We start from the raw sequence: 23944 nt of genomic DNA, 5'->3' as shown, positions 1-23944 counted from the left end.
AAGGCTTCAGTCAGACCTCGAGGTGTCTAATTCAAGTGTCCCTTGCTCCTAGGTCCTCCAATTTATTTGTTCCCTTAGTTCTTAGGAAGAACTATTGATGAATCAAGCCCAGAAAATGAGGCCTTGGACTTTTAAAGATCTCCTCCAAGCGGCGGGACCTAGGACGGAAGTCTTAGGGGATTAAGTAAGTCGTCGAGAATGGAGTCCTGGCCCTTTAAGGGTGTGTGGCAAGGGGCGGAGTCTAGGGCGGAAGTTGTAAGTCCGGGCCGAAGTCCGGCTGATGAAGGGCGGAAGTTGAGTTTGGGGCCCAAGCCGCAATCATGGCGCTGGAAGCGGAAGATCTTAGAGACTACAATTTGACTGAGGAGCAGAAGGCGATCAAGGCCAAGTATCCTCCAGTCAATCGGAAGTACGAGTGTGAGTAGGTGGCTCACTTCTCTCCTTGCCGGGGGCTGCCGGCTTCCTCTTCCACTTTGCCCCATAGGGTGGCTCAGGCATTCTCGTTTTGCCCTTTATTGTAGGCTTTTCTGTACTTCTCTGGGGAACGCTGAAGGCTAAAGCCACCTGTCTGAGAGTCGGGAAACCCGGGCTCCCACATTTACAGCCTTTTGAACTTTTTCTGCATATGCCTAATTACATTTATCTTGTGGGAATTTTACTTCTGTATTAATTCTGAAAGTAACGTATTTTCAAGCGTTTGAGGGGTTGTCGCCCCCAAGTATCTCCCTCCAACTGTGGGATAGTTAGAGTGTGCCTAGGATAGAGGACTCGGAAAGCTCTGAGTAGGGGACTTCTAAATTGGTGTTTTATCTGTATCGTGTTGTTAGCAAAAAGACCTGGTTTTGTCATTTTTAGCTTAGTGACTTCAGGCAAAAAAATCACATAACCTCTTTGCACTAAGTTCCTTCATGTGAGGGATAAATGAGATAATAATAAATGTGAAAGCATAGTGCAGACTCTGAAGTTCTACATAAAAGTTAAGCTGCCGTCCCTAAAGGTGGATGTGGTTTGGGGAGCACAAATCTGGCTCTTATTTCCTTTCTTAAAGTTCTTTCATTGATTTCCCATTGTCCTCTGTATAGAGTCCAACTATTTACCATAGCACACTAGGCTCTGTACTTTCTGGACCCTGCATATCTCCCTAGCTCACTTTCTCTCACTTAATTTTTTTTTTTACAACTTTATTGGAGTATAATTGCTTCACAATGGTGTATTAGTTTTTGCTTTATAACAGAGTGAATCAGTTATACATATACATCTGTTCCCATATCCCTTCCCTCTTGCGTCTCCCTCCCTCCCACCCCTCCAATCGGTTACAAAACACCGAGCTGATCTCCCTGTGCTATGCGGCTGCTTCCCACTAGCTATCTACCTTACGTTTGGTAGTGTATATATGTCCATGCCTCTCTTTCGCTTTGTCACAGCTTACCCTTCCCCCTCCCCATATCCTCAAGTCCATTCTCAAGTAGGTCTGTGTCTTTATTCCTGTTTTACCCCTAGGTTCTTCATGACATTTTTTTCCCTTAAATTCCATATATATGTGTTAGCATACGGTATTTGTCTTTCTCTTTCTGACTTACTTCACTCTGTATGACAGACTCTAGGTCGATCCACCTCATTACAAATAGCTCAATTTTGTTTCTTTTTATGGCTGAGTAATATTCCATTGTATATATGTGCCACATCTTCTTTATCCATTCATCCGATGATGGACACTTAGGTTGTTTCCATCTCCGGGCTATTGTAAATAGAGCTGCAATGAACATTTTGGTACATGACTCTTTTTGAATTATGGTTTTCTCAGAGTATATGCCCAGTGGTGGGATTGCTGGGTCATATGGTAGTTCTATTTGTAGTTTTTTAGGGAACCTCCATACTGGCTGTACCAACTCTAACTTAAATTTTTAAAAATTACTTTTAATAGGTCATATATATGATATAGAATTCAAAAAAATGCAACAGGTATGCACGAAAAGTCTTTCAGCCCTGATCCCCAGCCCCTTAGTCTTGTTATCCAGATCGACCATCCTTAACATTTTCTTATGTGTACATGCAAAGGTGTATGTTTACTTAATTTACTTAACCAGTTTCTAGTTGATGGACATTTATACTTATACTCGCTTGCCAATAAAAATAATGCAGCAGTGGATATACCTGTGCATCCATTGTTTGGCACATGTGCACGTGTATCTGTAGAATAAATTTCCAAAAGTTACATTGCTTTTTCAAAGGGTATCTGCATTTTATCAATATTTTTTAAAATTGAAGTATAGTTGGTGTACAATGTTGTGTTAATTTCTGCTGTACAGCCAAGTGATCCAGTGATACATATATAGATATTCTTTTTGATATCTGCATTTTAAACTTCAACAATTATTGCCAAATTGCTCTCCATTGAGGTTGTGCCAGTTTATACCCTTGCTAGCATTGTGTGTGTGCCTTTTTTCTTTCCTTTTTTTTAAAGAAGCCTGAATTCTTTTTTTTAAATTCATTTTTACTTTTTAAAATTTATTTATTTTTTGGCTACACTGTGCTGCGTGGCAGGTGGGGTCTTAGTTCCCCGACCAGGGAGTGAACCCGTGCCCCCTGCATTGGAAGCGCAGAGTCTTAACCACTGGACCGCCAGGGAAGTCGCGACTATGCCTCTTTTCTCACACTTTTACCAATTTACTGTGTTACCATACTTTTTGATCTTTTCCAATCTGTTAAGTATCTTATACTAATTGCATTTTACTTATCAGTGAGGCTGAACATATTTTAGTATGTTTGGAGTTATTTGTATTTGCCTTCTGGAATGTATATATTCATATTTTTAACCCATTTTTTCTATTGGATTGTTGGTCTTTTTTACTGTGCAGAAGTTTATTTTTATGTAGTGAAATTTGTTAACCCTTTTTATGGCTACTGGGATATCATACTTAAGAAGGCATTGCTCGCTCTGGGACTGTAAATTAATTCTCCCATGTTTTCTTCTAGTACATTTGAAAATAAAACTTTTTTTTTTCTTAGGCCATACCACATGGCTTGTGGGATGTGGGATTTTAGTTCCCTGCCCAGGGATTGAACCTGAGCCCTCGGCAGTGAGAGCACAGAGTCCTAACCAGTGGACTGCCATGGAATTCCCCAAAATAAAACTTTTATTTTAGTATAAGATACATATAGAAGAGCGCACATGTTACAAATGAATTTTTGCAAACTGGATACACCTGTATAACGAGTAACCAGATCAAAAAACAGAATGTTACAGCATCCCTGAAGACCCTCTCATGCTCCTTTCTTCTCTCTCCCTATTTTTCCCATTAGCCTGACTTCTAATACCATACATGAGCTTTGCATGTTTTTGTACATAATCTGAATGGAATCGTGTAGTATGTATTCCTTTTGTGTTTGGCTTTTTTTTGGCTCATATTTGTGAGAACCGTATTTTTGCTAATAGTTATAGATCGTTCATGTTTCTAGTATTTATGGTTTTTAAAAAATACATATTTAGGGCTTCCCTGGTGGCACAGTGGTTGAGAGTCCGCCTGCCGATGCAGGGGACACGGGTTCGTGCCCCGGTCCGGGAAGATCCCACATGCCGCGGAGCGGCTAGGCCCGTGAGCCATGGCCGCTGAGCCTGCGCGTCCGGAGCTTGTGCTCCGCAACGGGAGAGGCCACAACAGTGAGAGGCCCGCGTACTGCAAAAAAAAAAAAAAAAAAAAAAAAAAAAAAAATATATATATATATATATATATATATATATATATTTATATATTTAAATTTTGAATACCTTAGGATTAGGGTAAGGTGGAAATTAAGTATCAATATCTGATAATTATTTTCCAGATGCTATAAAATCATTTATCAACAGTCTGTCTTTTCCCCTGTGATTGAAATATGACATCTTTATCGTATACAGAATTCCTCTAACTATATATAGGTCTATAGCTGGACTTACTATTCTATTCCTTTTTTTCAGCTCTCTTTTTATGTGCCAGTGCCACATTTTAAATTATTGAGGCTTTATTGTATCTTTTAATATCTTCTAGGACAATCTCCCTCTCAGTACTTGCTCCTTTCCTGCCATTCTTATTGTTTTTATTGTTTTCTCTATATGTAGATAAAAATCAGCTTGTGAAGATCCGTAAGAATTACTGTTGGTATCCCCTCTCCCCTTTTAATCATTTGTTTCATCTTCTCTCCATCCTGAGGCTACTTAGGGGCCCAACCCTGAGTCACCTTATTAGCATAGACTCATGTGTGGTCAGAAGGGGCTCTTTATGAATAACACTGAGTGACACTCCTGTCACTCAGAAAATTCCCAGGATTTTAAGAGCTCTGTTCCAGGAACCAGAGACAAAGACCAAGTATATATTTTCATTATACCACAAAAGCATTCAGTGAAAAGCAGCAATTAAGAATGAGAGAAAAGGGCTTCCCTGGTGGCGCAGTGATTAAGAATCTGCCTGCCAATGCGGGGGACATGGGTTCGAGCCCTGGTCCAGGAAGATTCCACATGCCGCGGAGCAACTAAGCCCATGCACCGCAACTACTGAGCCTGCGAGCCACAACTACTGAGTGCATGTGCCACAACTACTGAAGCCCGCATGCCTAGAGCCCATGCTCTGCAACAAGAGAAGCCACCGCAATGAGAAGCCCACGCACTGCAATGAAGAGTAGCCCCCACTTGCCCAAACTAGAGAAAGCCCGAATGCAGCAACAAACATCCAACACAGCCAAAAAAAATAATAAATTTATTAAAAACAAAAAGAATGAGAGAAAAAATAAACAACAGTGTATTTTTGAGAAATAGTTGAGAAAAGACCGTTTGCTCAAAAATCCTGCTAACATTTTGTTTGGGAATTCCCTGGCTGTCCAGTGCTTAGGACTCGGTACTTTCATTGCCGGGCTGGGGTTCAGTCCCTTTCCAGGGAACTAAGATCCCACAAGCCACGCAGTGAGGCAAAAAACTGAAAAAAAAACACCCATTTTTATGTTATGCCTCATGATTACATCTATGGAGATGATGTAATCTGTTTCCTAAGAATTGAATCTTTGCATTCCAGGGATAAATCCCACTTGGTCATTCTGGATTCTACTTGCCGACATTTTGTACACAATCTTGGCATTGATGTAATGTGAGATTAGTCTGTGTTTTCTTCCAGCTTCATTTCTTGCCACTGACTACCCCCAGATCTACCCCAAGCTCTCCCTGTAGCCCTGTTTTTCCTTTAAGACTCAGCTCAATTGTCACCTCATTTATTCATTCAGCAACATTATTGAGCACCTGTTGTGTATCAGACACTGAGCAGGAAACTGGGAATAAACGAGTGAGCAGATAGATAAAGATCATCCTTAGTCTCTTGGCACATAAAGTGTTAGGTCTTGTTTCCTTTGGGAATTCTTACCTGAACCTCTTAGTCTAGCTTAGTTTATCTCTTATGCTCTCCTATAATAGAATTTTCAAAGTGGGTGGTCTCTAGAACCCTAGGTTTCCCCAGACTTTTTCAAAGGATCTGTGAAGTTAAAACTACTTTCTTAATAATACTAGATGTTACTTGCTCTTTTCACTGTGTTGATATTTGCACTGGTGGTGCAGAAGCAGTAATAGGTACAAGTCCTGGCCCCTTGGCACAAATTGAGGCAGTGGCACCAAACTGTATTGGTAGTCATTGTATTATTTACCACTATGTACTTATAATTAAAAAAAGAAAAAGTCATTTTTACTTAAAAATGTCCTTGATGACTTGGCAAGAACTATTAATTTTATTAAATACTAACCATTGAGTACACGCCTTTTTAGTATTCTGTGTAACAAAATGGGAAGTATGCATAGTGTTTCTGCTGCTTCTCAAAGTATTGATGCTTACCTTAAGGAAAAGAACTTCTGTGATTGAGTTGTGAGATGCCTTTTTTCTCGGAACACTATTTTTTCTCAAAAGAATGACTGAAAGACATACTATTGTTATTCAGACTTGGGTATTTCCAATATCTTCTTGAAAATAAAGTAGTCTGTCACATCAAGGAAAATAACAATATTTGTTGGTATATTGATAATGTATATTATATAATGATAAAATTCAGGCTTTCAAGTGAAATCAGAATTTTGGAAAACTTGTATCTGCCATCATGAGTTTCACGGTTTCCCAGTGCTTAAAGACTTTTCTGATGAGATTGGAGGTGATATTAACAAATAGAGTTTTAAAAATTCTATATAATATGTCAACATCGATGGACTGATATTTTCCCAAAAACCATTGCTTGATATTACACAGTCAGGCATAGATAAGATCTGTTCTAAGCACAAGATAGAGCAATGGATTTTAATGTTACAGAGTTCGAAAAATTCATTGTTAAAGCCTCAGATTCTGCACTGCAACTAACCTTTAAAAAACCACCAGTTTCTAGTTTTGGTGAAGGAAGACTACATACAATTTTTTTTCCTCACTCCGGCTGTGCTGCCCATATGCATTTTTTAAAAATAAATTTATTTATGTATTTATTTTTGGCTGCATTGGGTCTTCATTGCTGCGGGCAGGCTTTCTCTAGTTGCGGCGAGTGGAGGCTCTTCCTTGTTGTGATGCGCAGATTTCTCATTGCGGTGGCTTCTCTTGCCGTGGAGCATGGGCTCTAGGCAGACGGGCTTCAGTAGTTGTGGCTCGTGGACTCTAGAGAGCAGGCTCAGTAGTTGTGGCGCACGGGCTTAGTTGCTCCACGGTATGTGGGATCTTCCTGGACTAGGGCTCGAACCCATGTCCTCTGGATTGGCAGGCGGATTCTTAACCACTGTGCCACCAGGGAAGTCCACATTTTTTTTTAAGCTCTTAAAATACTCCTTTTTCCTCCTGCATATCTGTGAGATTGCAGCACACTGAAAAGCCAGACATTAAAAATACTTGCAGAAATGCTAAACAGCGCCACTCTTCTCACTACATTTTTTGAAAATGTAGTCATTTTTTATAAAAATATATAATTTATGTTAAATAAAATGGGCTTATTATTTGTATTTATTTATTTATTTATTTATTGTTTTTGGCTGTGTTGGGTCTTCGTTGCTGCTCTGGGGCTTTCTCTAGTTGCGGCAAGAGGGGGCTGTTCTTTGTTGCAGCGCGCGGGCTTCTCATTGCAGTGGCTCCTCGTTGCAGACCTTGGGCTCTAGGCGCGCGGGCTTCAGTAGTTGCAGCACGTGGGCCCTATAGCACTCGGGCTTCAGTAGTTGCGGCACGTGGGCTCAGTAGTTGTGGTGCGTGGGGCTCTAGGGCGCGCGGGCTTCAGTAGTTGTGTCGTGCATTGGCAGGTGGAATGTTAACCACTGCACCACCGGGGAAGTCCCTGGGCTTATTATTTTTAAGTGAATTAATACGTACTTAAAATTTTTTTCAGTTAAAATTTCTAGGTTAATATTGCCAGATACAACCCATATAAACAAAAGCTCTTTGGGTCCTCAGTAATTTTTAAGAGAATAAAGGGTTCCTGAGACCAAAAAATTTGAGAACCACTGCCCTATAGCAATCTGTCATTGTCTCTTTAAACCGTCTTTTAAAAAATTGAGGTACAATTTACATGTTATAAAAGTGCTCACATCTTAAGTATAAAGTCCAATGAGTTTTGATAAACAGATGACATCTGTGTAACCAGTACTCGAGTCAAGCTCTAGAACATTTCTATCACCCTAGAAAGTTCCCTTTGCTCCTTTCCGGTTAGTCCCCTAGCCCCTTACCTTGAGGCAAGCACTGCTCTGATTTCTATCGCCACAGTTTACTTTTGTTTTAGAGTTTTGTATAAGTGGAATCACACAGTATAGATTCTTTTCTGTCTGGCTTCTTCACTCAGTATCAAACACAGCTAGACTTTAAAGTGGTGAATGGATTTTATTCAGTAACTACTGACAGCAGGGGAAAGAGGTGAGCTCCCTGACTCTTGTTAATGCATTGTATCAGTAGTTCATGCTTCTTTATTGCTGAGTAGTGTGGCATTGTATTCCTCAGTTTGTTTATCCTTTCTCTTGATGGATATGGGGTTTTTAATTTGGGGGAATAAAATTGCTGTGAACCTTCTATGTCCTTTTGTGGCCACATGCTTTCATTTCTCTAGGGTTAATACCTGCTATTTTCTTTTAACTTGTTTGTCATCTCTGCTGGTCATTGAGCCCCTTAGTGCCTAAAATGTATTGAGTCCTCAGTAATATTCTGAGTAAATTAGAGATGAGCTTAAACCGTGAGTGTTACCAGAACAAGATGTATTATGTAAACGGCACTAAACTGGGAGTTAGAAAATCTCAATTCTAGTCCCAACTCTAATCAGCAGTGTAGTCCTAAACAAGTCGCACAATCTCTCTGGATTTCCCGTTTCTTCTTGTAATTGAAGGAATTCTGTTAAATGAACTCTAAGACTTTGTTGTAGCCTGAATATTCTATGATTCTAAGCAGGAAGAATTGATGGAAGTCAGGTAAGAGTGAAGGATAGACTCTAAAATCATTTTTTTTAATTAGTTAATTTTTTAAATTTTGGCTGCACTGGGTCTTCTTTGCGGCACTTGGGCTTCTCTAGTTGTGGCGCATGGGCTTAGTTGCCCTGTGGCATGTGGGATCTTAGTTCCCTGACCAGGGATCGAACTCACATCCCTTGCCTTGGAAGGCAGATTCTTAACCAGTGGACCACCAGGGAAGTCCTGACTCTGAAATCTTGAGATAACAGATCCAATGGGAACTTGCTGTAGTAGCAGTTGTTATTTCCTGCTGTTGCTGTGAGAATATCAGGAAAAAGCTCATAATACATATTGTAGAGTTTACTTTCCAAAACTGTTTTATTGGTCAAGGATATCATTGAGGAGTCCTTCAAATGAAAGAAATCAACAAATATAAAACTTGGCTCTTGTTAAAAATAAAAAAACTGTTTTGTCTGGGATTTGGCTAGCTCTTCATGAAAAAGTGAAACGAAATCTGGAATTTTATATCTTTGATGATGTAGTTTCTAGAATTCTGGTCATTCACACAAGTAGATATTTAGAAAAGATACTGATTTGTTTTGTTGAGGAAAAGTAACTAATGGCAGAGAATGGCATTTGTTTATTGAAAAACTATGATGTATTAGACACTTTTTAGATCACCTAGAAGACCGTGGCCGTGATGCCTTCCAGAAATTGTCATTTATTTAAATATAAATCTTGGCTTTAAAAAAAATAACCCTTTAGGGGCTTCCCTGGTGGTGCAGTGGTTGGGAGTCTGCCTGCCGATGCAGGGGACACGGGTTCGTGCCCCCGTCCGGGAGGATCCCCACATGCTGCGGAGCGGCTGGGCCCGTGAGCCATGGCCGCTGGGCCTGCGCGTCGGGAGCCTGTGCTCCGCAACGGGAGAGGCCACAACGGTGAGAGGACCGCGTACCGCAAAAAAAAACAAAAAAACAAAACAAACAAAAAAACCCTTTAGCATCAATATGCTAATATTATGGAACTATTAATTCTTTTATTTAATATTTGTTCATTTAATATTAACAGAATAATAACTGTGAATGCTTAGAAGAAATTTTTAAAAATAAATAATAACCCTTAACAGAGCAATCAACTTTTGTGTAAATGGTTAGTGAAAGGTGTGTGGCCAGCCCACATTTTCTTGCTCTTCAAGGATGATGTTCTTAGTAATGATCTAGAGTTATTTTCTCGTGATCTGCAAGTCAAGTTTAGTTACTTATAAGTGTTTTTTCCTCTCTCCCTCAGATTTGGATCATACAGCTGATGTCCAGTGAGTATAGCTGGAGTTTATGCCTTTGCAATCATGTGCTTAACATAGGAAGGCTGATGTTTTAATCTTGATGTCCCGAGTTTTCATTTTTCTCCTCCTCTTTTGGTTCCTTTAGGACATGCAAATGATGGTTTAACAGCACCTGGTTTCAGTGTTATTAAACTGATTGAGACCTTTGGTTTTGTATTTATCGTGTTAATTTTATTTTGACTTTCCTGACAAGTTTCTGATTTGCAGTGGATTATATTACACAGGGCATGAATGTATTTCTTTAGGTTACACGCATGGGGAGATACTCTGGAGGAAGCATTTGAGCAATGTGCAATGGCCATGTTTGGTTATATGACAGATACTGGGACAGTGGAGCCCCTCCAAGCAACAGAAGTAGAAACCCAAGGTAACCAATTTATTCACAAGGAAGAAATTGTTATAGATGTTCAGTATTCCACATAAATTCAGTATGTGCTCACAGTAAGAACAACAAAATTGATTATGAGCTTGTTCTTTCAACTAGCCTAAGAAATTCATTGCACTGTTAAATTCAAACCAGTTTTTTAGAGACAAGAGTTATTAAACATGATACTGTCATGGTTCTTTTTGATCCTGTGTAGGAGATGACTTACAATCTCTCCTGTTTCACTTTTTGGATGAATGGCTTTATAAATTCAGTGCTGATGAATTCTTCATAGCCCGGGTAAGCAAAAGTTTTTCTTTTTTACTGAGCAAATGGGTTCTTACCCATATTTTATAATAAGACTAGTGATTTAAAATAGAACATGTGGGCTTCCCTGGTGGCGCAGTGGTTAAGAGTCCGCCTGCCGATGCAGGGGACAAGGGTTCGTGCCCCGGTCTGGGAAGATCCCACATGCTGCAGAGCGGCTAGGCCCATGAGCCATGGCGCTGAGCCTGCGCATCTGGAGCCTGTGCTCCGCAAGGGGAGAGGCCACAACAGTGAGAGGCCCGCCTACCGCAAAAAAAAAAAAAAATAAAATAAAATAAAATAAAATAGAACATGTGATGCAAAACCAAAACATACAGATGATGATTTGCAGAAATTATAATAACCATAGGCTCTTCTTGAATAACCCGAGTTTGCTTATGTATGTGCATTTTGTGTTTAGATCTCTTATTATATACTTGTCACTCATCAGGATTGTGTGACAAGAACGCACCTGTTGTCTCCACTGTCTCTCTACATTTTATGTCTCCCAAGTTTGAGCTGTATTTATGTCCATCCATATGTTCCTTTTGTCCCATTTGTAATTTGGCAGTTCTGCCATGTTGGCCTAAGTTTAAAAATTGATGCCTTTAGTTTTCCTTAATGTGAAAAAGGAAAAGCCAAATGGAGTTTACTTGTTGTCATCAACCTCCAGAGGGAACACCTCTCCAACCTCATTGTTATCTAACACACATGGCCTTCCTTGCTTCCGTAATTCCTCCATTCTCTCCCTTACCAGCTCCACTACATATATTCTTCCAGCTGGGTCATTCGTCCTACAGAACTGGGTCATTCGTCCCACAATATTATATAAAAATAGGCTGAGAGTTTTGTCAACTCTAAATAAATAAAGCTGAAAAAAACCCAGAGTGATTGAAATCCTAGGTCATCCTCCTCTATGTATCTTACAGAAAAATTCTTTTGACTCATATTTTTAGATTGTACATTTTCAAGAATATGTCCCTTGAATATGTAAGAAAAAACCGTATTTCCTTGAAATATATAGTTTGTTGTTCTGTTTTAGTTAACATTTTAGTTTTCTTTGCTTCAGAGAAGTTTTATGCTATTATCTTGAAAAGATGATAACCTAGACATGTTGTAGTAGCTGGTCTGTTATGAGCATATATTAAAATTAAAAGAAATTTTTTTTTCTTCTTTAGGAAGTAAAAGTACTTAATATTGATCAAAGAAATTTCAAATTACGGTCAATTGGGTAAGTTTTGAAAACCTTTTAAGTAGCAGGTCATGAAAGATGTTAAGTTATTCTTCAGTGAACTCAGTGGGCAGGAAGACAAATAGACATGTTAAGTCAGAAGACCAGTTGCATCCCAGTAGGGCTTTGCAGGTTAAGCTTCTTGAGATACCTAGGAGCCAGGGTTCACCTCAGGTTTGGTGGACCAGAAACTTGTCAGAACAAAGTTGATGTGTGTTAGTAAACAGGATTCCCAATTTGTTGATTTTTAACACAAAAAATATATCACTGGTAGATGGCACAGATATTTGCATAAAGCTTAGCTTGGTGATGAGAAATGCTGATGCATCCTTTCTTATAGATCCTCACACTTGGACTCCATTTCCTTCTATTAACAAGTTATACATTTCCTTCCAGAGTTTGCAAACACTTGATTACGGCACTTTGATTGGATTTGGTGTTTTCCAAGTTTCTTCAGTCATTTAATGATATCTTTTAGGTGTTTTTTTGTTTTAACAAGTCTCTGTTTATTCATACTTAGATGTAGGTTATTTTTACTCTTTTATTTTTATGTACAGATTTACTTAACAATCACGGTTTCTAGGCCAGGTTCAGGTAACTGAAAAGCCTTTATAAGTAGTTTATATTTTCTAGACCCAAGGTATGCTGCAAATCCAGTCTGGAGCAAAATGGGAAATAACATCTTTCTAAAGATAGGCTTAGAAATCCTAATCTAGTAATTTAAGATGTTTGCTTTCTCGGGTAGCGGGGCTGAGTTATATCTTGCTGCTAGGCCACCATTCACAGGGATAGCCAAGAAAACAGGGTACAGACCACCAAAAACAAGACCAATCAATCCACCTCGTGTGAAGGTACAGGTTTCACAATGCAAATCACCTGTATTCAAAGGTAAACTTACAAAATCTTTGTAAGATACGTGTGCCGTCAAAAATGGGATCTCTGCCATTAGTAAGCCAGCAGGTATATGAGCCTTTGTCACATGTAGGATTCGTCGAAAAAGACTATCTGCTATTAGGCCATAGAGGGCAGCATTAAGTCCAACATATGTTGATCCATTTTCAAGCAGATTCCTTTCTGTTTTGGAATTTGGTTAATTTTTCTGGTTATGATATCAATTAAGTTCTCCTTGACAGTATCATCTGGTTCATGATTTTCCATCTTGAGCCTTAACGCTTTCCTCCCAGCACTCGCTGCCTCCTCTGGTCTTATTCAGCCACGTGAGGGCTCACTCCAACCCTTACACAACTCTTTTAGGTTATTTTTATATAAAGCTTATCTTTTCTATTTTATGTTGAATTTTTTTAGTTTCTTTTTGTAAAGTGAGAGCTTTTATCTCCTCCTCCTCCCTTTTTTTATGGGTAAGAAAACAGGGTTGTCCAAAGGTACTTAGCTAATAAATAGTTGAACAGAATTTTAAAACTTTGCTCTTTCTACTACTGCTACTGCTTCTGCTACTGTGATCTTCAGCCACATTAGTGTTGAAGGGAGAGAGGATGCTCATCCCAGGTTCCAGGGCAGTACCTTTCTAGGGCCTTCCATGTACACACCATGGACATTTTTTGAAAAGTTATAAAATACAAACCAAGTTCAGACTGTATTACAGAATCTAGTATTTTGCCTTTATGGTGTTCAGACGTGCTTTCTTCAGTGGAAGTTATTAATCAGTTCTGTAGTCCTGAGTACAGTGAAAATTTTGAACATGCTACTCTGTTATGAACCAATATTCATTAAACAATGTTTATTGAGAATCTACCTATGTACATTATACTAGGACACTTTTTTTTTTTAAAGAGCAACTATCAACCTTCTTGAAATGGCTATTGTACACATAAGTCCCTCAACAGCTGTATCTGCTAACAATCAAATTGAAATTTATAGCTCCCTTCCCCCTCCATCTCTTTTGGCTTTCTAGTATCTAAACCACATTTATAAGGCTTATTTTAAAATGTGGAAAGAGAGAATAAATATTAAATCCTGGAAATCTTAATCATGTTTCACTTTTCCTTCTCAAGGTGGGGAGAAGAATTCTCATTGTCCAAGCACCCTCAGGTATGTCTTTAAATCCAGCCATTAGAAACATTTTATACTACCTTACCATAAAGTCAGTAAATGTGACGGTTAACTAGTTCTAATAAGTTGGTGTAAAGTCCTAACTTTTTCTCAGACTAATGCGACCTGTCGGGACATATTATGTTAAAACACTGTGATTTCACACACCTGATTTGGAGGATTAGGAATCAGCATTTGGGTTATAGGGTCAGGTTTGTTACAGAGTTGTGGGGTGTAAAAATCCCTTTGCCTTATCGAGTTTTGATGTCCTCCCCCGTAATGAAGGTGTTGGACTAGATGTTCTCTAAAGTGTTTTCTGCCTTTTGTGCTTCTCCAGATTCAGTATTTGCCAGCATGTATGGCTTCGCTCTATACGAGTCAAATCTGTTAGAATAGGGGTAGGCAATTTTTTTCCTAATGTTTTGTGCTTTGTGGGCAGAGAATGACGGAAGAGCAACTATTCAACTCTTCTCTTATGTATAGCACTAAACAGCCAAGGAGAACACATTAATGAATGAATGTGGATGTGTTCCAGTAAAACTTTTTTTACACATTTCCTCCACTACTATTTAGAAATGTAAAAACCATTCTTAGTTCGTGGGGCTGTACAATAGGTGGCAGGCCGGATTTGGCCTTCAATTTGTAGTTCGCTGACCTCTGTGTTTAGGCCAAGGAGACCTAAGTTAGTTGGAGGTGACTGGAAAATCCTGTCTGCTTCCGGTAGCTGCAATAGAATTTCTTCAACCACAGTGCAATAAAATGAAGCCTGGTGAGGGAGCCTCGGGGAAGAGAAGCATAAAAAGAACAGAAGCCAGTAGAGGGGGAGCATGTGGATTGAAAACAAATTATTTTTATAATACAAATGACAGTGGCATTTTCTTTTGAGTATGTTATATTTGAGATACCTATTAGACATCTAAACGGAGATGTTGGATAATAGGCATTTGACTGCCATTCAGAGAAGGGACTAGGCTGAGTTCCCAGGGCCCAGGTTCGACTGTATGGAAGAAGCCTTAAGAAGGAGCCCTGACCCAAACAGTAGGAAAGCTTTGTGTTCTTGGATTCATCCCATCTGATAAATGAAAAAGCTGATGCCCAGAGAGGTCAGACAGCTTCTGTATCCAGTTGCAAACAAAGCCAGGACTATAGTATGCTTTGTCTCCTAACTCAGTGATTTTTCTGCTGTACATATTTGCCTCTCATTTTTACTGGATCAGTGGATAATACTATACTAATTTGATAACTAATTGTTTCGTCTGAGTTTTTCAGAGCAATATTAGAATTTTGACTTTCTGCCAATTGTTGCTAGAGTTAATGATTCTGATTTTGATGTCCTTTTTCTTCCTGTTTTTTCTTTAACCCCAACTTCAGGGAACTGAAGTCAAGGCAATAACATATTCAGCAATGCAGGTCTATAATGAAGAGAAGCCAGAAGTTTTTGTGATCATTGACATTTAAGACACACACAAAAAAGAGACTCCCTACGAAGACCTGTTTTTTCTCTTCCTTTTGGGAAGATGCCATGATACCATGATATAAATTCTACAGTATCTTTTTTGTTTTTGTTTGTTTTGTTTTGTTTTGCGGTATGCGGGCCGCTCACTGTTGTGGCCTCTCCCGTTGCGGAGCACAGGCTCCGGACGCGCAGGCTCAGCGGCCATGGCTCACGGGCCCAGCCGCTCCGCGGCATGTGGGATCTTCCCGGACTGGTGCACGAACCCGTGTCCCCTGCATCGGCAGGCGGACTCTCAACCACCGCACCACCGGGGAAGCCCTCTACAGTATCTTAATATATGGAGATTTGCAGAACAGAAATTTTTAACTTAAAGTGTGACTTTCAGAAATGGAAAATCTAGGTACAGCCTTGGTCTGTGTTATCCAAATATTCAAAGTTTAAAGAAACCTTTAGGTGGCAAGTATGGTTCCTCATTTGTTAATTCCCTGCTGTAGCAGCAGGTGCCTTACACCCTTCCCATGGAATGCCAGCCCTCCAGCCTGATCCCAAAAAGGATCATTGATCTAAGATCAGCCTGAGAGACTCTGAAGCCCCCATGCTCTTACTGAATGCAGCTTGAAAAAAAAATCTGAGGAATCCTACAACCAGGATTTTGCTTTTCTTCCAAATTGGTTAACATATATTTTCTATATGTACATGAAAAGAGGTCGTTTTAGATTGCTGTGGGAAAGAGCCATCCTGTATTCCAGTTGGTTTTCTCAGATGAAACAATTATAGTTGAACAATTGGAAGGCTTCTCTAGAAAGAGCCCTGGTTTACTGTTCTCACTTTTTTTTAAGCACTGAAGTATTGACACTTTCCTGTTTTCCATAAGAAAAATTTGATGCATGTACAAATGGGCCCTTCTTTCTAACATATAATTTTATATTAAAGCCATTATATTTAGAGAAGAAAAGGAGACTTTTTTTTAAATGTCTTTGGTTTTTAAAAATTACCTAAGCTTTTCATTCCTAAGGAGACAGGAGGCCAGGAAAACAACTTTAAAATGATCTGAACTTTTCAAAGTAGATAACCTTTGAAAACATGAGGCTGCTTTCATTTGATTTGCAGCATTATTCCATTCTCTATTCATTGATTGAGGTATTCTTCCTTGTGATGCAAGAGTTTGCAAAGTTGCTATTTATTCACACATATGTGAAAAAAGATTGCCACTGGGTGCTGCCAAATATCCTTATAGTGTGCTGAACTTGACCTAAAAGGAAGAGATTGTCTGTGAGCTTTCTAACTGTTCTCTCGGGGCACCACATTATTTTTACTCTGGGGATTGTTTTTTTTGGGGGGCTGCGCCGCACGACATACATGACCTTAGTTCCCTAAACAAGTATCGAACCCGTGCCCCCTGCCTTGGAAGCTCGGAGTCCTATCCACTGGACTGCCAGGGAAGTCCCTCTCTGGGAATTTAACAAAGTAGCGGGGGCGTAATGAAGACAAGGGCAAGAGCCTGTGGTTTTAATAGTAGCTCTTCAAATGGATACACAGCAGGATCTCTGAGGTAGCACTCCTTTACCTTCTTTATTCTCAGGCATATTTTATAAGTGTAAATTGTGGACCTCCAAGCAAAACAATGTCTAGAAGAATCTCTTTACCTTTTGTTAGGATGAATTTCCAGCCTGAGATGGGGCTCTTTCTTTCGACTCCTTTACACATCATGGGCTACTTGGGGGGGTTGATTGTGAAAGTGAACAATGGGATATTGTGAGGGCAATGGGAGAGCTGAAGCCAAAGTAAGAAGAGCTCTTGGGATGTATCAAGCCAAGTAGGGTACACATTTGACTTGGTGGGGTGGGGGGAAAGCATAGCCATATCTCTTAACCACCAGAGCTGTATAATGGGGCTCAATAAAAACAAGGCAGATGTAATTATGCAATACAAATTATATTTTCTTAATTTTTAATAAATTTATAACTTATTACAATTTCAGGTAAATTTTAAATTTTAGTTTGTGTTAGTTGTTTTTTTTTTTTTTTTTTTTTTGCAGTACATGGGCCTCTCACTGCTGTGGCCTCTCCCGTTGCGGAGCACAGGCTCCGGACGTGCAGGCTCAGCGGCCATGGCTCACGGGCCCAGCCGCTCCGCGGCATGTGGGATCTTCCTGGACCAGGGCACGAACCCGTGTCTCCTGCATCGGCAGGCGGACTCTCAACCACTGCGCCACCAGGGAAGCCCCTGTGTTAGTTTTAAAACATGCCAAAACAAAGATACTGAATAGAAGGAAAATGAGTATGTTACCTTTTATACGTGAAATGTTGGCGTTCTTGATCCATCAGTAGCAGCACACGTTTTATTGATTTTTAGTTTATTTATTGAGATGGTTGCACCTTGCTTTCACCAGATTCTTCTGCTAGTTTCAAGTATGTGTCTTTCCCTAAGGAACAGATTTCCCCTGTTGCAGAGCTAATTCTCCTTCCCCATAACGTACCCACCCATCTTCACTTCTGTCTTACTTTTGGGCTGCCGTTCTCATTTCTGAAAATGTCGGGTAGCAAATCCGCTGCCCAAGGAGTCAGGCAGGTAATGGGAGGGCTGCGGGTGTTGAACTGAGGGTTTACGCAGGGGCCGAGTGGGCAGCTGCCTCTCAGCTCCAGCCCTCATTGCTAATGGGAATACAAGCTTAGGGTGGCAGTTTTTCATAAAACCCCAGAGAGTGGGATTTTTATGTAAAACCTCCCAAGTTTTTGTGAAGAAACCCAAACCATTGTGGGTCGTCACAATGAAGTACAGACAGGTTGTGTGTGGGCTGAATCTGGTCCACAGGTTGCTAGTCTGCAGCTCCGCTTTAAAACCGAGCTCAGGGAATTCCCTGGCAGTCCAGTGGTTAGAACTTGGTGCTTTCACTGCTGTGGGCCTGGGTTCAATCCCTGGTAGGGAAACTAAGATCCCACAAGCCTCGCAGAGTGGCCAAAAATAAATAAATTTTAAAAACCCAGCTCAAATCACATTTCCACAGTGCCTCCCTTACCATTCAGCCTTCAAGGGTCTCTGAACTATGCTTCTCCAGTTAGCTTTAAAGATTTACAGGCTTATTCAATTTTATAATTGTTTAATGTTCACTAGTCTTATACCTCTGAATAGAAGGAAAGCTCCTAGATGGCACATAATAGACGGTCAGTTACTACTTAGTGGTCAGTGGATTAAGCATCTTAGAGCTACGTCAGACTCTTAGGCAGAGACTGCAGGTCAGCTCCTTGAGCATATCTATAAGAACATAAGAATCCCAAGCCACAAGCCTCAGTTCCTGGCCTTTGCTCTACTACTCTTTGACCTTGGACCTACTTCTTCATCTATGTATTATAGGTGTGTATTAGTGATTCCTCAATTCCTTTCCAGTTCTAAGTTTCTGTGATCTAGTAATATTTTAAACAACTGAGCTGAGAAAAAGAAGGTATCTTACTGGAACAGTTTAGCCTAAAAGGTCCAAATCACACCATCCAGGTCTGCTCACTAATCAGACAGTCATTGTCATGGGTACAGGGCTGTGTTACATGATGGCAGTGACTTCTCAGGAAAGTAACAGTAGTGATGTGATGACTTTTTCTCACTGGTGCCTCTCCAAGAAGGCTAAGTGGTTATGTGTGTCCTTACAGCCACCTTTGCTAGTTCTCTTTCCACCTTGCTATTACCACTTGGGCTTTGGAAGAGAATGTTCAAGAAGAAGTGGTGGAAAAAGTACAGTTTATACCCTCCTCAAAGTGGGGGAAGCGCCCCAAGTGGACTACAGTTCTGCCCCTTCCTGAAGTCTGAGCTTCAGAAGGTTTGGGGAATTCCAGATTGAGACTGAGAATGTAGTTTCTTCATCTACAAAAACCAGGGGGTGGGAGGGGGGGACAGGAAATTGGAAAAGATAGCTTCCAAAAGCTCCTTGCAGAGCAAACTTCCTCAGAATTTAGTGACTGTAGTAATTTATCAATGTTTTTTCCCATATAACATGCTCTGTACTTTTTTGTTCTGTTGCCTGTAAAATGAACAATTAATGTTGAATTCTGGACATGCAAGAAAGTAGTCTTAGGGCCAACATATTTATTTTGTCATAAACACATATCCGGGTCTCCTCTGTACAAAACATTTTCCCAGATGCTTTCTGTATATTACCCATTTGTCCTTCCAACAATTCTATATGTAGTACAGTTGTCCTCCATTTTACAAATAAAGGGATTAGTGACACCTAAAACCTACTGGCTAGAAGAGGCAGATTTGGGACTTAGGACTCTGTTCATTAATATATAACAAATCACATTTATGTTCTGTTCTTTCGATCCAAGTTAGCACAACAGCTGTCATTACTCAAGTTTTATTTTTTTTATTTTTGGCTGCATTGGGTCCTCGTTGCTGTGCACGGGCTTTCTCTAGTTGTGTCAACGGGCTTCTCATTGCGGTGGCTTATCTTGTTGTGGAGCATGGGCTCTAGGCGCGCAGGCTTCAGTAGTTGTGGTGCATGGGCTCAGTACCTGTGGCTTGCGGGCCCTAGAGTGCAGCCTCAGTAGTTGTAGCGCCCGGGCTTAGTTGTTCTGCAGCATGTGGGATCTTCCCGGACCAGGGCTCGAACCTGTGTCCCCTGCATTGGCAGGCGGATTCTTAACCGCTGCGCCACCAGGGAAGCCCTCAAGTTTTATATATAAGGAAACACTTCACATTTGGGTGATATTTGTAAGGTGCAACTCAAAAATAGATGATTGACAATGGCTGTCTCATTTTCTCTGACACATACTCTAAAAGTTCAAAAGCTAATGTTATTTAGCAAAAACATTTTGACTATAGAAATATCTCGTATCAGGACAAGACAGTAGAAAATAGTGGATTTATATTATTTTTTCCCATTGCCAAATAAATACACAACTGTGTGTTTTTTAAATTACTTCCAAATACAAACTTTAAGTACATTAGAGTCATGGATTCACATCCTGACCATGTCACTCACTAGCTATAGGACTTTGCGAAATTTCTTGAAACTCTGAGGCTGGGTTTCTTCAACTCTGAAATGGAGATAGTGATACTCACAGACCAGGTGTCCCCAGCTTTGCTACCATAGTTAAGAATCTTATTTTGTAGAAGAGAAGGAGTAATTTTGGAATTATATTTGGAACTGTGGAATTTAAACACTACTGTGCTAACAGTTTTATTTTGAGGATTTTGGGGGTGCAGTGGTTAACAGCACAAACGAGCCAGATCATGGGGGTTCAAGTCCTGGTTCCACCACTTAATAACTCTCCACTTTGGGGCATGTTGCTGAATCTCAGTGTGCCTCAATTTCCAAATTTTAACTCATGACAATAGTTGTTGAGAGAATTAAATAAATGTATACACATAAAACTCAAGACAGTGCCTGGCACATAGTAATGCTCAGTGAGGGCTAGTACTATTATTGGGACAAGATTAAATGCTAACAGCCCCCTTACTTTTTCACCTTTTAATTTTTTAAAAAGGCCACAGCGCTTGGTTACGGGGTGACCAGCCTAAGGATAGCCCTGGAGCCAGTGCCATTCTGCCGGTCTCTTGTTTATTAAGAAGGGCAAACAAAGCCACTCCCTTCTGCTGCTCCTCCTGCTTTCTCTTCAGACTTTTTCCTTTCCTGCTTCTCTACTCCAAATCTTCCCTATGTTAGTCTAGTTTTCTTTCTTCCATATCAGAGTTGAGCTGTCTTCAAAAGCTGTGCCTGTCCCTTTATGCCAAGCTGGGTGCCCTTCTACAGGACTCCCATTTTACTGTCCCATCCTGATTCCCTTGCAGCTCGAAGTATTAACCATTCAAGGGGTGTGTCACAATGAGAAGAAAGATGAATCAATTATAGGGTAACTTTGTTTCTGCCTTTATGTTCCCATGGCCTCTCCAAGTCTTCTCTCAGTACCATTGCAGCCCACCCACCATCACCCACCATCAAAGTTCACACCATACAACTCACCAGTTCCTGCCTTTGAATTCTTGTGCAGATTTTTTCTTTTTTTTTCTTTTTACAACAATTGCATAAAGTTCCTTAAGTCAGCTAATGTGTGTAGTCAGCTCCGCTTCGAAGTTGGAAGCACCTTAGGGAGCAAGGGAACTGGCTTCTGGTTATTATTTGTACCTTGTACCTTCCATCTTTTTTTTTTTTTTTTTTTTTTTTTTCTGTACGCGGGCCTCTCACTGTTGTGGCCTATCCCGTTGCGGAGCACAGGCTCCGGACGCGCAGGCTCAGCGGCCATGGCTCACGGGCCCAGCCGCTCCGCGGCATGTGGGATCTTCCCGGACCGGGGCACGAACCCGTGTCCCTTGCAGCGGCAGGCGGATTCTCAACCACTGCGCCACCAGGGACCCCCCCTTCCATCTTTTAATGGTCTGTTTCAGTGATGCTTCCAGTTCTTCCTGATTCCAAAGCCCCCTGGTGACATGCTCCTTAGGGAGAGATCTTTAATGTCGTGTTTTCATATCCAAATTCTGAGTTCCTTGTTTTTATCAACAGTGCCCTTATCCTTCCACAGCCCACACTGGAGTTTTCTTGAACTCCTCTTACACTTCCATCCCCTGTGCTCAACTATTTGCTAGTTTTCCTTAGTTATACTGATCATTTCTCTTTTCCTTTCATTGCGTCTCCTAATTGGATGTTCTTTCCATTATTCAAGGTGTAGCTCAAAATCATCTTTTCTTTTCCTTTTAAATATAGCATTGCTACTTTACATGTTGGCATTAAAGACCATTTTTGTTATCTGTATTTATTTTTGAGTAAAAACGAAATTAATAAATGTGATACTCTTCCCCACCCAAATTTTTTGTCTGAATTCCATTTAGGAATCTGGGTGCTTGGTAGATATTGAGACATTGGTTGGGTGAATAAATGGATGTACTTCTGGCTGTTGGTACTTTCTACCACACATCACCATTGGCCGTATATGTATGTCTCTCCAGCTGGAATGTAAAATTCCCCCAGGACTTTATTTCATTTCTCTCCCTTGCATGTGACAAGGGTTCCCGAAGTCACTACAAATGCCTCATCTTCCAATATATGGATGTTTATATGTATGTCTGTTACCTAAAGGTAGGAGTCAAGGCCTCTCCTTCCAGTTTCCTTCTTGAAACTTCCTAAATTTTCTGAACTTGGCCAAGTCTTTTCACCACTCTAAGCCTCAGTTTCTTCATCTGCCATAATACAGTAGTACCTACCTCATCTGGCTGTCAGGCTAAAACCTTTGTTGCTCAATTTTTCTCTAAAAGAGTTACGACTCCCTGAAAAAGGAAGGAGGGGAGGGAGGCAAGACAGGTAAACTAAAAAACATCAGTGAAGTGCCCACAGAATCTGGAGAGCTAGGCTCTCATCCGGTACATCTCTTCCAGCAGCAGCGAGGCCAAGGGCGCGGTCCCCACTCTGTGTGATTGGGCGGGGAGGAATGGGGGGGACGCCCAAGGCAGTGACCCTCTGTGACGCACGGACTGCACCATGGGAACCGAGATTAGAGGTAAAGCACACTAGCGCCCCCTGGCGGTAGGGCGGCGGTTTCGGGCACCGCTAGACAACCCACTGCGTGGGCTGGACTCAATGACTTTGGGGTCAGTTCTCAAGCCTCAGTTTCCTCCTGTTTTAAATGGGGAGGCATGTGTGCCTACCTCAGCGGCCTTGGATCGAGTAGGGAGCCGGCAAATAGGGGCTCTTTATCGGGTGCACACTGCACACAACACAGCGTTTTCTATTCATCTTGCCCCCCCCCCAGAATTTAGCTTTAGGGGTGTCTGGTATGTCGGGGCCCTCTACGGTGAACTGTGGGGTTCTCTACGGGGCTCTCGCTGCTGGACTCTGATAACTTTCCAGGAAAAGTAGTTGTGCGGGAAACAGGACTGAAAAGGAAAAGAAAGGTTCCCACTCCTTAATCCCACTCACTGGTGCAGTCCTCCCTGAGAGTAAGATGAAGCCACGTGGTCATCGGCTTGAGCGCGAATAGATGTCGCTGCTGCTTAGGGGAAAACACAGGGATTTCATTTTTAAACACGGCCCCCAAATACTGGAGCGTCTGGTGCAGGTGCCGTTTTCCACTGCTGTATTCCTTGTGGATTTTTTTCCTCCAGGGGAAAAAAAGTTTAAAATCAACTCAAATATGCAACAGAAGACACATTATCTTGTATTTCGGCGTTTAACCTTTTTTTTTTTTTTTTTGCGTTACGCGGGCCTCTCACTGTTGTGGCCTCTCCCGTTGCGGAGCACAGGCTCAGCGGCCATGGCTCACGGGCCCAGCCGCTCCGCGGCATGTGGGATCCTCCCGGACCGGGGCATGAACCCGCGCATCCCCTGCATTGGCAGGCGGACTCTCAACCACTGCGCCACTAGGGAAGCCCCTAACCTTTTTGAATTATGCAAGAAAGTGCCACTTCCTTATTGGATAATTTTTTCTTTTGGTAGGAGATTAAGCAATGGTGTCTGCATATACAATACTACTGAACAGATATACTTGTCATGTTTGAATTGCATACATAACCTGTTATGGGAATGAGGATGGTGCTTTATGCCAAAGTCGTTTCAAGTTATTTTCCAAAAAAAAAAATTTAATGGCAATACTTGAAGTAAAGCAAAGACATTTATTTTTTTTTCCAAATTAATCTGAAGGCTTCTTTAAATAAGACATCTTTCTTGGTTTCTCTGCTATGGCATTTAACTTGAATAAAAACTGATTTAATTCAATTCATTGATGGAATACTAATGTGTAGCAATTAAGTTTCACAGTGCTTGGAGAGTGTTCTGGGTTCTTTTTCAAAAGCAAAGAAAACATTAA

General features: G+C 40.8%; 1 protein-coding gene and 1 pseudogene across 2 annotated transcripts; one reads left to right on the top strand and one right to left on the bottom strand.

The window, feature by feature from the left end:
* Positions 1 to 206: 206 nt before the first annotated feature.
* ZBTB8OS (zinc finger and BTB domain containing 8 opposite strand) lies at positions 207 to 15249 on the top strand. Its single transcript, XM_079697403.1, has 7 exons — positions 207 to 417; positions 9695 to 9719; positions 9995 to 10116; positions 10331 to 10413; positions 11598 to 11650; positions 13663 to 13699; positions 15071 to 15249. The coding sequence occupies exons 1-7, from the start codon at positions 321 to 323 to the stop codon at positions 15155 to 15157; spliced, it is 504 nt and encodes a 167-aa protein (XP_079553529.1). The 5' UTR covers positions 207 to 320; the 3' UTR covers positions 15158 to 15249.
* Positions 12210 to 12811, bottom strand: LOC307048389 (transmembrane protein 126A-like; annotated as a pseudogene). The gene has a single exon. The product of its transcript is annotated as a transmembrane protein 126A-like (transcript).
* Positions 15250 to 23944: the final 8695 nt, after the last annotated feature.

Source organism: Hyperoodon ampullatus (genome assembly GCF_949752795.1).
Source record: "Hyperoodon ampullatus genome assembly, chromosome: 2".
Classification (NCBI taxonomy): domain Eukaryota; kingdom Metazoa; phylum Chordata; class Mammalia; order Artiodactyla; family Ziphiidae; genus Hyperoodon; species Hyperoodon ampullatus.
The sequence above is the reverse complement of the archived record's forward strand: the minus strand, read 5'-3'. Positions and strand labels throughout refer to the sequence as shown.